The 13,479-nt window shown below is 38.4% G+C and overlaps 1 protein-coding gene across 1 annotated transcript; it reads right to left on the reverse strand.

The window, feature by feature from the left end:
- Window positions 1-8,447: 8,447 nt before the first annotated feature.
- On the reverse strand, window positions 8,448-10,171 carry LOC101285972 (pleckstrin homology domain-containing family A member 3-like). The gene is given in 1 exon segment (XM_033403696.2): window positions 8,448-10,171. A coding segment is annotated over 1 exon segment (903 nt). The 5' UTR covers window positions 10,019-10,171; the 3' UTR covers window positions 8,448-9,115.
- Window positions 10,172-13,479: the final 3,308 nt, after the last annotated feature.

The raw sequence follows: 13,479 nt of genomic DNA on the forward strand, positions 1-13,479 counted from the left end.
GCAACGAAAACCCAACGTGGCCAAAAGTAAATAAATAAATAAATTTATTTTAAAAAATTTCCATCTAACTTGTCAAACGTATCGGCACAGAGTTATCAACAAAATTGCCTTATTGTGTTTTAATGTTTGTAAGATCAGTAGGGCTGTTCTCTCTTTCATTCCTAATATTGATAGTTTGTGGTTTTTCTCTTTCGTCTTGATCTACAGAACTATGGTTTTATCCAAACTGATGATCTTTTCAAATTATTAACATGTGAATGTGTTCTCTTTTTTGTTAGTTTACTTTCTATTTCAGTGGCTTCCACTTTTTATTATTTTTTTCCTCTTATATTTGGGTTTCTAGCTTCTAAAGGTAAAAGCTTAGAGTATTAATTTTAAAATTGTATTCATTGTTAATACAGGTATTTAAAGATTACAAATTTCTCTTTCAGTGCTACATTAGTTGCATTCCACAAATTTTGCTATATTGCATCTATAAATTGCTTCCAGTTGTTTCATAATATCCCACATGTCTTTCCACTTACATTACTATCTACAACTCTCAAGGATGAGTGACTCATGATGTCTCCAATACTCTACCACCCAACACAAATACTGCTTCAGTAATTCCTAATATCATACCCTTGTATTCTGAGAATTTCTTTGGGGTACATACCCAGGAGCAGAATTTTTATCATATATCTAACTACCTTGCTTCACTCTATTAATCATTTGAACAATTTACAAAAAACATAGTTTTTTCTTGATTTCCATGTAAATGGTGTTTCATTTGTGCTTAAAATGCTGGTTTTCTTCTCTTTTAGTCCACATATCTTTATTCTTTTTTTTCTGCCCCATTACAACATTGACTAGAAGTGTTAATCTTTGTCTTAATCCTAGTTTTGAAAAGACTGTATCTTAGACATTTATGGAAAGTATCTTGTAGTTTCCTGTTTTCAGCCTAAGCTCCTCCTTAGTGTACCATGGTATTCATCATTGATGAATATTAAATTTTAACAAAACATTTCTAAATATACTGAGATTATTGTATGGTTTTTCCCCTTTAATATATTTTTGTAATGATTTTTTTTTCCAAATTGAATTCAGTGTACATTGCTGGATAAGCACAATCTTGCCATAATGTTTTTTAAAATATATTGCTTTATATGTTTTTCTCTTTTTTTGGAATATATGTTCAGAAATGAGATTAACTTGTTATTTTTCCTCTCTTGTTATATCCAAATCTTGTTTGGGCATTAAAGTTATACTGGTCTCATAAAGTTGTGGAACAATCTCTGATATTTAGTTTTCTGGAAAACTTTGTAATTCTGTCCCTTGAATCTTTGGTATGTTTCAACTCGAAAAATAGCTGGGTGTGTGAGAGTGTGTATGTGTACATGTGATTATTTAACAGTAATATGTCAATTTTCTTCTTTTGATTTGATCCAGTTTTTGTAAGTTTCATTTCTCTAGGATGTTGTTCATTTATTTAAAATTTCAAAATTGGCACATACAGTTGTTCATTTTGTTTTCTTAATAGTTAATCTCTGCTTCATCTAGAGCTGTACTCCTTTTATTCCTGTTATTATTTTTAGTTTCTTTCCTTGTCATAAACATTTCATTTTACTTCTTTTTTATCTCAAAGAAACATCTTAAAATTTCTGCAATGATTTGTTTTCTTTATTTTCTTCTACCTTATTGTGTTTTAATTATTTTATTTTATGTAACATTAAATTGAATGCTTTCTCTTTATATTAATCATATAAAGCTGACTGCCACTAACAAAAAGAACCCCAGTCAGTAAATTTCCAAAACAGAAACCTCCTTCTTTCTCACTTTATATCCAATTAACTTACATTCTGCAAAATGTTTTTCAAACTCAAACCCCTCTGATTACGCAGGGCTTCAGAGTCCTTCACACAATCTTTGTATCCAGGCTTCAGGCAAAGAAAAGAGAGCATGTGTGGAAAAAGCTCTTTATTCCTCAGGGATGGCAGTCATTTTATGTTTTTCGGTACGCGGGCCTCTCACTGTTGTGGCCTTTCCCGTTGCGGAGCACAGGCTCCGGACGCGCAGGCTCAGCGGCCATGGCTCACGGGCCCAGCCGCTCCGCAGTATGTGGGATCTTCCCGGACCGGAGCACGAACCCGTGTCCCCTGTATCGTCAGGTGGACTCTCAACCACTGCGCCACCAGGGAAGCCCTATTCACATTTATTGATGAGACCTATTGTTTGGCCACAAATCTCTGTAGTAAAACTGGGAAATGTAGTCTAGCTGTGGACTAAGCAAAAAGAAAACACAAATATTGGTCAGCATTGGGCCAGTCGTGCCAGAGTCCATAATTGTACTCACCAAATATCCACTTTCTCCTTCCCTCCATGCTGACCCCCCTGAGAAATATCCCAGAGACATACCCCGTCACTGTACACTGCTCAAAGTCCAGGATCTTCAGGTGATTTGCTGTCCTTTTCTTCAGATTTGAACATGATTCCTGTTCCAGCAGCCAATAAGTAATACAACTAGTTATCTGTTCCCTTCCACACACATTGCACAGTGTTAAAACCAGGGACAAAAAAAAACCACTCCACAAGCTCTGATTCAGAAAGGGGAAGAATAGGAGACCTAAAACAACCATTATTCTGTGTTAATTCAAAAATCCTCCTGAGCAATCTTAACAGGGACAGTACCCTCCTGTCCCTATCTTGGAGGTGTGAGAAGTTCTTTGCATTCTTAGAATCAAGTAGGTTTTGATTCTACTCTGGAGGGGAGTCGTCTTCTATCTGTGGTTCTCTGGGGCCCCAGACTCTAATTACTGTTAAATTATTCCTCTGTCTGTTGTTAGTCCCACTTTCTTTTCTATTTCATCAGCGTCACCAAGGATAAGGTAGCAAAGCCCTCTTTGACTTTGTCAGCGGCTGCTGACCTCCATAATACTCCCCTGTCCTTTGTAGCCCATCCCTGCTCCAGGTTAGTGGGTCAAGAATTATCAGAATTTGTTCCCCACTAGTCAGTCTGTTTTGACCACAATCTCTTATCCCATTGGAGCTCTGGATTAGGGCTAGGACAGGATTTTACTTACTTTCCCAGTGGACTTGTCTCTCCAGTGTGTAGTGGGTGGTGTGGTACTTGCTCCCCCAGATCCCTCCTTGCTAGGTTGCAGTGGCTTGGCTGCTTTCTTGTCCTCAAAGTGGCAGATGTTGAAAGGTAGCCCTCTCTATAGAGCTACTATCTCCACATTCTGTTGATTACTCCCTCCCCTCTCCTCTTCAGTTCAGGAGTAATAATGGCTCTCTGCTCTTCCTCACCCCAGGGTCAGTTTACCATCCCTCTTTGGATTTCCTTAACCCTACCTATACCTTGGTAAACATGTCTTTATCCAACTCTCCTTGATTGCCTTATTTGAGCACACCCTCTTACTCTTATTGAGACATAAAGGATGATGTAAGCAAATCTGACTTTGAATTCCAACTCTGCCACTTGCTTTAAAAACAAGTTTTGTGACACAGTTAGTGATTATTTTGCATAAAATTGTTTTGCATGATATAATACTAACAGTATTTCTTGTGCTTGAGCCAAACTAAAAATATATATAGCACATGAGTTTGTTGGGGTAGGAAGGGAAACTTCCACATTTTAAAATAATGTTTAGCTTTGGTTCTCCCAAAAAGCAGAGCTTGAGACAGTCTTACATGTGTGAAGTGATCCTAGGGAACGAGAGTTGCGGAATTGCAAGAGTAAACTGGGAAAGGAAGACTAATCCAAAGGTGCATTATTGATTTGGTTCTGCTATAAACAACCTAAATTTCCCTGCAGAGTTTCTGAAGACTAAGAATATGTCTCAGAACTGTCAGTCTAAGGACATTTGAGAGAGGGATTTTTATCCCCTGACTCCTGTCTCTCTAGCTGTTCCAGAAAGGCTGCGTCAGCTCCCACAGCATCCTGTATTGAGACATAAGAGAAGCCCTAGGGCAAAAAGCAAGAAATGAGGAACTGTTAAGATATATCTGAAGACTGCTGGTTGTCACAGCGATAGCCAGAGCCAAAAGGTGGTGGGAATTTTTAAATTGGCATAAAAGTTGTCCAACCTATTACCACCCCTCAACTTGGTAATTTACATAAGCAGAGGTCAATTTACAAAGGTTTGTTCAATGAGGACATGCAAACTATTCTTTCATAGTCGCTTTAGATTTCATTCATTTTGATAAATACAAAATTGTCAAACTCTCATTCAAGTAAGAATTCTGATTTTTGAGCTAGGAACCTTGATGCCGGAGGAGACTAGGAGGATTGTCCTCTGGGCGCCAAGACACATACTGTTCAAATAAACTGTGACAGTCATAAATGCTTCCTCTAAAACTTTATGGCTTCCATTAGTTTTGCGTATTGATCCAGACTTGCATTTTCCATTTGTTTGATTATTATCATATTTTCTTTTGTGATTGTAAAAATGTCTATAACACTTACAGCATTGCAGAGCACTTAAAATTTTTTTTAAATGACAAATGTTTATGTGTGACTTTTCCTTTGCATAAGTTTATATCCAAATTTCAGGACTAACATATAATCTAATATGTTCTATTTGATCTCATCACTCAAATTTCTAAATTGCCACTCTTCCCCATCCCACTAATTCTTAGTAGGATTCAGGTGAACTCTAAGATATGACAAATCCTCTTAAAAATAGATGTACTGGGCTTCCCTGGTGGCGCAGTGGTTGAGAGTCCGCCTGCCGATGCAGGGGACACGGGTTCGTGCCCCGGTCTGGGAGGATCCCACATGCCACGGAGCGGCTAGGCCAACGAGCCATGGCCGCTGAGCCTGCGCGTCCGGAGCCTGTGCTCCGCAACGGGAGAGGAGCCTCTCACAAGAGTGAGAGCCCCGCGTACCGCAAAAAAAAAAAAAAAAAATAGATGCACTGTTGAGCATCTTTTCATGTGCCTCTTGGCCATCTGTATATCTTCCTTGGTGAAATGTCTATTTAGGTCTTCCACCCATTTTTCAGCTGGATTGTTTGTTTTTTTGATATTGAGCTCCATGGGCTGTTTGTATATTTTGGAGATTAATCCTTTGTCTGTTGTTTCATTTACAAATATTTTCTCCCATTCTGAGAGCTGTCTTTCCATCTTGTTTATGTCCTTTGCTGTGCAAAAGCTTTTAAGTTTAATTAAGTCCCATTTGTTTATTTTTGTTTTTATTTCCATTACTCTAGGAGGTGGGTCAGAAAAGATCTTTCTGTGGTTTATGTCAAAGAGTGTTTTTCCTGTTTTCCTCTAAGAGTTTTATAGTGTCTGGTCTTACATTTAAGCCTTTAATCCACTTGGAGTTTATTTTTGTGTATGGTGTTAAGTGGAGTTAGGTAGTGTTCTAATTTCATTCTTTTACATGTAGCTGTCCAGTTTTCCCAGCACCACTTATTGAAGAGACTGTCTTTTCTCCATTGTATGTTCTTGCCTCCTTTGTCATAAATTAGGTGCCCATATGTGCATGAGTTTATCTCTGGGCATTCTATCCTGTACCATTGGTCTATTATTAGAGAAATGCAAATCAAAAGTACAACGAGGTATCACCTCACACTGGTCAGAATGGCCATTATCAAAAAATCTAGAAACAATAAATGCTGGAGAGGGTGTGGAGAAAAGGGAACACTTCTGCTCTGTTGGTGGGAATATAAATTGATACAACCACTATGGAAAACAGAATGGAGCACCCTTATAAAACTAAAAGTAGAACTACCATATGACCCAGCAATCCTACTACTGGGCATATACCCTGAGAAAACCATAATTCAAAGAGATACATATAGCACAATGTTCATTTCAGCACTATTTACAGTAGGCAGGGCATGGAACCAACCTAAATGTCCATCAACAAGTGAATGGATTAAGAAGATGTGAGACATACATACAATGCAATATTACTCAGCCATAAAAAGAAACGAAACTGAGTTATCTGTAGTGAGGTGGATGGACTTAGAGTCTGTCATACAGGGTGAAGTAAATCAGAAAGAGAAAAACAAACACCGTATGCTAACGCATATATATGGAATCTAAAAAAGAAAAGAAAACAAACAAACAAAAAAACATGGTACTAATGAACCTAGTTGCAGGGCAGGAATAAAGAGGTAGACATGGAGAATGGACTTGAGGCCATGGGGTGGGAGGGAGAAGCTGGGGCGAAGTGAGAGAGCGGCATGGACATATATACACTACCGAATGTAAAATAGTTGGCTGGTGGGAAGCAGCAGCATAGCACAGGGAGATCGGCTCGGTGCTTTGCAATGACCTAGAGGGGTGGGATAGGGAGGATGGGAGGGAGGCTCAAGAGGGCGGGGATACTGGGACACGTGTATGCATATGGCTGATTCGCTTTGTTGTGCAACAGAAACTAACACAGTATTGTGAAGCAATTATACTCCAATAAAGATCTATAAAAAAAAAATAGATGTACTTGGTTTGGTTTGGTTTACTTGGCCAGTATTTAAAAGTAAAACTTCACACTTATGAAGAGCATATAAAATGTTAAAACACAACTTAATTTAGTGAAAGTGGACATGCAAATTAACTTTTTTGACAGTTTTACTGAGATAGATGGTTTGTAGAGTCATTGTGCTTTGTTGCAAGTTATACGATCTTCTCTTTATAGATTAAATTCCATTTTTATTTTTAAGACCTGTAATTGTTGAAGTCAGTCTTGGAAATCAGAGATGCAGACGTTATTAAACTCTTAAGTCATTGGGAGTACTTAACTAATTTCGGATTAGGCACTTTTCATGTCTTTTCTCAGTACACAGGGAACATGTGCCACCTGCAGATAACTAACTTGATAACAAATTCACACTTCTAGCCTCTCCTTACACCTCACCTCCCAAGGATCACAGGAGTACCTGTCTTTTTCATTTCCTTCTCGTTCCTTCTTCCTCTCCCACTCAAGATGTGCTTTATTTCGCTTCACAAATTACCAAAACTAATATAAGAAGAATCAGAAAATCTGAACAGCCCTGTGTGTTAAATAAATTAAATTTATAATAATAAAATTCCTCACATAGAGAACTCCAGGCCCAGACGGATTCATTGGTGAATTCTACCAAATATTTAACGGAAAAAAAAAATCCAAGAATATACAAGCTCCTTTAGAAACTAGAGAAATAGTGTGCATTCCACATCTATTTTTATGAGCCAGCATAACCCTGGTATCAAAATCAGTCAACAACTTTACTTGAAAAGAATATTACGTATGAGCATAGATACAAAGTGATAGAGATACAAATTTTAGCTTTATTGCTAGTAAAGCTGTTTGATATACATCTCTCAGGTCTTTGGTCTAGAGTCACACACATCTTTATTTTAATGAAAACAGGTGTGTATTGTACATATTGTTTTATAATATTTTTATTAGATTTTATGCCATGAACATTTTTTCATGTCATTAAATATCCATCTATAACATAATTTTTAGCCCTTCTCAAAGTGATGCCTATCTGTTTAATGAGTTCTGATTGGCTTTATAGAAGTACTACTTCTGAGTATTTTACACATTCCTTGTTCTGTGTATTAAAACGCACACACAATATGAAAAATTCCCTTTATAGTTGAACATAATAATTTTTTCTTTTAAAAGTTATTTTGGTTTATTTGATCTAAGTTAATTTCTCTCTATCCTTTTTTTTTTTTTTTTTTGCGGTACGCGGGCCTCTCACTGTTGTGGCCTCTCCCGTTGCGGAGCACAGGCTCCGGACGCGCAGGCTCAGCGGCCATGGCTCACAGGCCCAGTCGCTCCGCGGCACGTGGGATCCTCCCGGACCGGGGCACAAACCCGTGTTCCCCTCATTGGCAGGTGGACCCTCAACCACTGTGCCACCAGGGAAGCCCCCAACCTTTTTATCTTTTAAGAAAAAAATTTAGTAAGAAACTTCCCTGGAAAAAAAAAAAATAGTGGTTGATTACATTTCTGTCTTCATTTTTTTTAAATGCAAAAACCACATATTTATTAAGCATATGATTAACTTAAAAACACCAAACCAGTTTGTTTTAAAGTGCTCCTCATCCAAAACCTTGGACAAAACCATCACTCCAAAGTGAACTGAAAAAACAGTTTACAAGGCAGACACTGACAATAGGTATGGACAGGCACTACCAAAAAATGCTATTTGTTCTTTAATTAAATAATGCCATTCTCAAGTTATGTAGGGCAGTCACCTTGACATTCCTTTTTTATAAATATTCATAAATTAAAAATGTCTAGATATTCTAAAGAGCTGCAAACATTAATACCTTACAACAGCAACTTAAGTCTATTTTCGGAAAAAAGCACTAAAATCCTCTTCCATTACAAGTCATTTATTTCTTTGGTGGAAGTGAGCAAGGTCACTACAGTATTAACCTCTTTTCTAGAACAATGTAAATAACAAGGTATGCACATCTTAAATTTGGTAGGTCATAAAAGTTAGGATGAAATCATTTTTTTTTGATGCAACAGAAAAATAAATAAGTAAAAATTAAATACATTAACCCAATATTTGGTATTGACAAATCAGTAGTGTCAACTTCATATACAAAGGACAGCACATTCTGGTTTTTAAAAAATCCTCAATGTCATGGTATTTGGGGTAAAAATATTTCGAATATTAAATGTTTCCTTTTTGCTTAAAGGAATATAATCCAAACACCATCAAGCTGCGACCGTAACTCAGTTTCAGCTGGGGTAAAGTGACCATTTGGTCCATGGCACAAGTTACGTATATCACACTTCTGTCAAACTGAATGAAACCTTAGGTTTATAAGATTTCATGTTTATAAGCTACAATACACACTGACTAAGATGTCAGTCCCTCACAGTTTTTTAGAAAAAAATCTACATTTGTCCTTACAGATGTCAAAATGTTACACCATCATTTGTTCAAAAAACAAAAAGATGCACATTCATACTGTGAAGTTATTAGGAAAATACTCTTGCAAATAAACTATATAAAGATAAAATACACTTCAAAGGTATGTGGGTTGTTTTTTGTTTGTTTGTCTTATAATATTCTATAAAGTGCAGAGTAATCCTAAGGGAAAAATTACTCCCTATAACATAGTTTAATTACAGCAGCTTTTGCAGAGCAATACTTAGAGAAAGGTGGACACTTCCGTTTCCTCAGGAAGAGAAGGATGGAAGAGGATCTTCCGATTCAGATTTTCTTTTGGCCATAAGTCTGCTTTCTTCAGGAATGGTTGCTGATGCCAAATCTCCATTAAGTGTATTTCTTGAACAGTGAACAGGTCTATCTGGGTCTTCGAGAGGAACATCATTACCAGAGTCTGTATCTGTGTAGGTTCTTCAGCGCCGCTGGGAGAGTCGGTGAAGTGTAGACACTGTTTCTTTTATAGAGTGGCTACTCCTCTCTGAACTGCAAGAACCAGGGTGGCTGACAGGACGCTTCATCATTTGAACAGGATTAGTTGACACAGGAGAAACTAAGGGATCCAGATGGCACAGCTGAAACATCCCGGGTTTAAACTTGGCATTCGCTATCTTCACACATTCCTCAAGCGTTGTGATGAATGTATTACACGTCGCCCTAAGTAGAGAAGAGGCTTCATTCATGTTCTCTATGCTGGGAGATGAATGATTCTCATCATGGTGAACAAATTCTTGGATCGTATGAACTTGCTTCATTAGGAGGTCACAGTAGAGGCGAAGCTCAGACATTTTGGTTTTCAGAGATTCACTGGTTTCACTTATTTCTTTTTCTTTTTTAGTCCTAGTATCAGACAAACAGGCTTTGGAGCTCCCCAGAACAACCAGCCACCTTCGTCTTTCAGCTGCATTCACTGCCTTCATGTAGAAATGCTGCTCTCCTGGAATGATTAATTCCATTCTTGTGTTGTCTGCTGAATGGACTTTAATTTCACAAACTACCATCTTTACACTTCCTTTGCTCCCTTTGCAAACATCATCTGGTGAATCATAGTAGGACAGGATTCCATTATCTAAAACAAAACAACGAGGCTGCCAACCTGTGAGATAGTTGGTCCACTTGTACAGAAGTCCCTCCATGTTTCAGAGCCCGGCGCCGCGCATCCTCCTGGCCCGGCGCCGGCCGCGGTGAAGGGGGAAACGCGGGGCCTGGGCAGCCCCTCCCGGCCCGCCCGGGCCCCTCCCCCGGCGCCCGCAGCCGGCACCGAGCAGCCCTCAGCCCGCGCGCGCTGCCGGGGCATGGCGGCCCTCAGAGGCCGGGACGGCGGCCGCCGCGTGGTGCTTGGGGGCCTTGAGACGAGACATCCCCGGGCGAGCCCCGGCGGCGACGGCAGCAAGGTCGGGACCGCGGCCGGCCTCCCGCTCGCGCTTCCACCGCCCGGCTGCTCCCTTCCCCGCCCCCTCTGTCTTCATATTTTTAAAAGGGGAAATGTTTACCATACTTTAAAGGCTTCTTGAATATCCATCATCAAATATTCTAAGAGCAATTGCTTAGAGGGTATTTTTGTTCACCCAAATTTTAAGCAAGGCTTTAACAATTTTTTGGCAACTCTGTACAACATTGCCAGCTTATTTATGAGCATATATTACCTGTGTAGAAATAACAGAACATGTCGTAAAGATATGATGATTTTTCAAATGAACTTATATTTCCTTCATAACCCAGGAAGATTATGGAATAGCTACCTTGATGTACTTCATGAAATAAGGATTGTTTAGCGTCAAGTGCAACCGTGTATAAAACAATCGTCCCAATTAGATTCATTCATTGAAGACTCCTGATATCCTTTCAATCTTAATATTGGTTTAAATGTTGATCAGGAAAATTGACAGTCTTCCCTAATTTGAGTTCAGATTTTGCTCATGAATTCCATAGAGCATTTTCCCTTTAAAAGTTTAATGAAACTTAACTTTAAAAAGGTACCACAAAAGAGAAGCAGCTGTAAATGCCAAGGCTTGCACTGACTAATGTAATTCTAGTCTATAATCACAGACTCCAATCTGTCCCCAAACAAATTACACTGTGACAAAAACTGTCTGCAAAAGAAGAGTCAAAATGAATATAATATTGGAATCAGCTTCAGTGGAGTGACCCAACAGAAAAGTCACTAAAGATTAAAATGGGATCTGACAACAAGGCAGGATACAACTCCGGGATCCAGAGTACAGAGGTTTATTGCCAATGCTGAGCTGGAATCCTGGCCTAGAAAAGGGGGATGTCCAGAAGGAAGCCACACTGGGATTGGAAAGCAGGCTTTTGCCCATAAAGGTTAGTGATACCGAAACCTCAAAAACCTCGGAGGTTCAAATTGGGTAAGTCAGTATTTTGGAGTGGCAGGGTAGGGTTACCTTCCTGGTTCTGCTGAGTAGCTGAGAACACAGCATACTGGAGCCAGGCATTTGGGGTTCTGTTCCTAACCCTGGCTCTTATTCTCCCAAGAAATCAGTGTTAGCCACTTAACGTTCTCTGTCCCAGTTTTCTTCTAACTATAATCAGATGAACACATTGACCACATACTGAATTTACTAGGATGTTACCAGTTAGTGTGTTAAAATAGAAGATAATAAAATAGAACAGAACAGAAATTATAGAGCTATAAGAAATTTTACAGATCCACTAATCCAATCCTTTCAACACTATGGCTTTGAGAGAAGAGACAAATCACACATCTAGTTAGTGCTTTGAAAGCTTCTCTTTTTCAACTTGGAAATAAAAACTAGAATACGTCCTTTGAATATTTTATTGTATCTGGGGCTGGACAAATAGGTATTGCTTTGTGGAGCATTAAAAATTATGAGGTAGATAGATATGTAGTGACCTGAAAAGTATTAATGATATATACCTTAGTGAAAAAATATTACACAATAATGTGTGCAATACAAGCCTGTCTCTATTAAAATTAAATAGGTATGCATATACCTCTAAGAGAGAGACCTGTTGTCAAGTCAGTATTTTATGGTGGGATTATAGGTTATTTTCATTTTCCTCTTTTGGCTTATCAGTGATTTCTAATATATTGAATATGTATTTAGTTTATAATAGAAAAAAAATTACATTCTGTGTCCTAAAATGCAACATATATTGAAATCTAAAATATATAGGTTTTATTACCCTAAAATGATTCCTTTTGATCTTTTGACTACCTGTACAAACATCAGAACTGTACTGTTAACTCAGACCTCTCTTTGAAGCTCCAGACACAGTTATTCAAATTTTCTATGTATAGTTTAGGGCCCCATTACTCTCTACTTAGAGTCTCCTCTGGGACATTAGCTCTCAACCAATCATAATACTACCCTGCCTTTGGAGGCATAATTGAGTACTTGATATCAAGGCCTCTGGCCCACTTTTGATAACAAAGAAACAGCTAGTTCCCAAAGTGCAAACCTTCTTTTGTCAGCACATAAGCTATTCTACCTTTCAGAACAATAATTAAAATATCTCAGATTCTGACCACAGTCTTCTATAAATTCCATCTTATTGGATCATTTACCCTCAGTACAGCTGAACTTCAACCTCAGCGGAATCATTGATTTATTAAATCCTCTGCTTTCCCCCATCTGTCAGCTCTTTACTCTTCTCCTATCCAGGTTAGAGTCCATGGTCATTATTGCAACTACTCTTTTCCCTAAAGTCAGTGCCCCCTTTCTCTTTTCATTTCACATTTTCAACAAACCACATTCTTCAAATTAATGACTTTTTGATTTTTCTGTGCCTGTACCCAAGGTACTAAAAAAACCTTTTCCTTATAAATTCACAATCATTGATCTTAACCCTGCAAGACAATTACTCATCCCCCTGATTTTCCCCTTACATTCCACCAAAACTGCTTTCATCATTACTATCCATGTCATCTACTTCACCAAATCCAGGAGAAACTTTTTGTTCCTTAGCTTATTAGATCACTTATTTATCTCCAAAACAGTCATTCGCTTTCTCCTCTAAAATATTCTGTTCCTTTAGCTTCTAAACCCTAGAGAATTTTAATTTTCCTTCTTTCTGGCTATTTAATCTTAGTCTTGCTTGAAGGCTCATCTTCCCATACTGAGCTGTAAGAATTTTCTCAGGGATCTGTCCTAGGTCTTCTTGTCCTCTACTCTTCAGTCTCCATCTAGGACTATGGCATCTATTCCACTCCTTTGATTTCAGTGAGCACCTATATTCTAATGGATACCAAATCTATACCATTAACCCACACCTCTCCTTTAAGATCCAGGTCATTTATTCAACTGTCTACTTCACATCTATATTTAGGTGCTTCACGGACACCTTAAACTCAACAGATATTTAAAACTAACTCGTGATCTTCCTCTTTCTCCAATAGTGTTTGCTCTTCATTCAGTGCTGCCCAGTCAATGGCACCCCCTTCTACCCATATGTTCAAGGCAAAACCTGCTTGTCATCTTTGACTCCCGCCATCCCCTATCCTCCCAAACTAGCTTCACCAGTTAATGCTATCTCCAAGATAGGTCTCATTCCACACATCTCTCTCCATTTCTAGTACCCACACCTTAAGCTAGGCTATTGTTATTTTTCACCT

This window comes from Orcinus orca, chromosome 5, assembly GCF_937001465.1.
Source record: "Orcinus orca chromosome 5, mOrcOrc1.1, whole genome shotgun sequence".
NCBI classification, from domain to species: Eukaryota; Metazoa; Chordata; class Mammalia; order Artiodactyla; family Delphinidae; genus Orcinus; species Orcinus orca.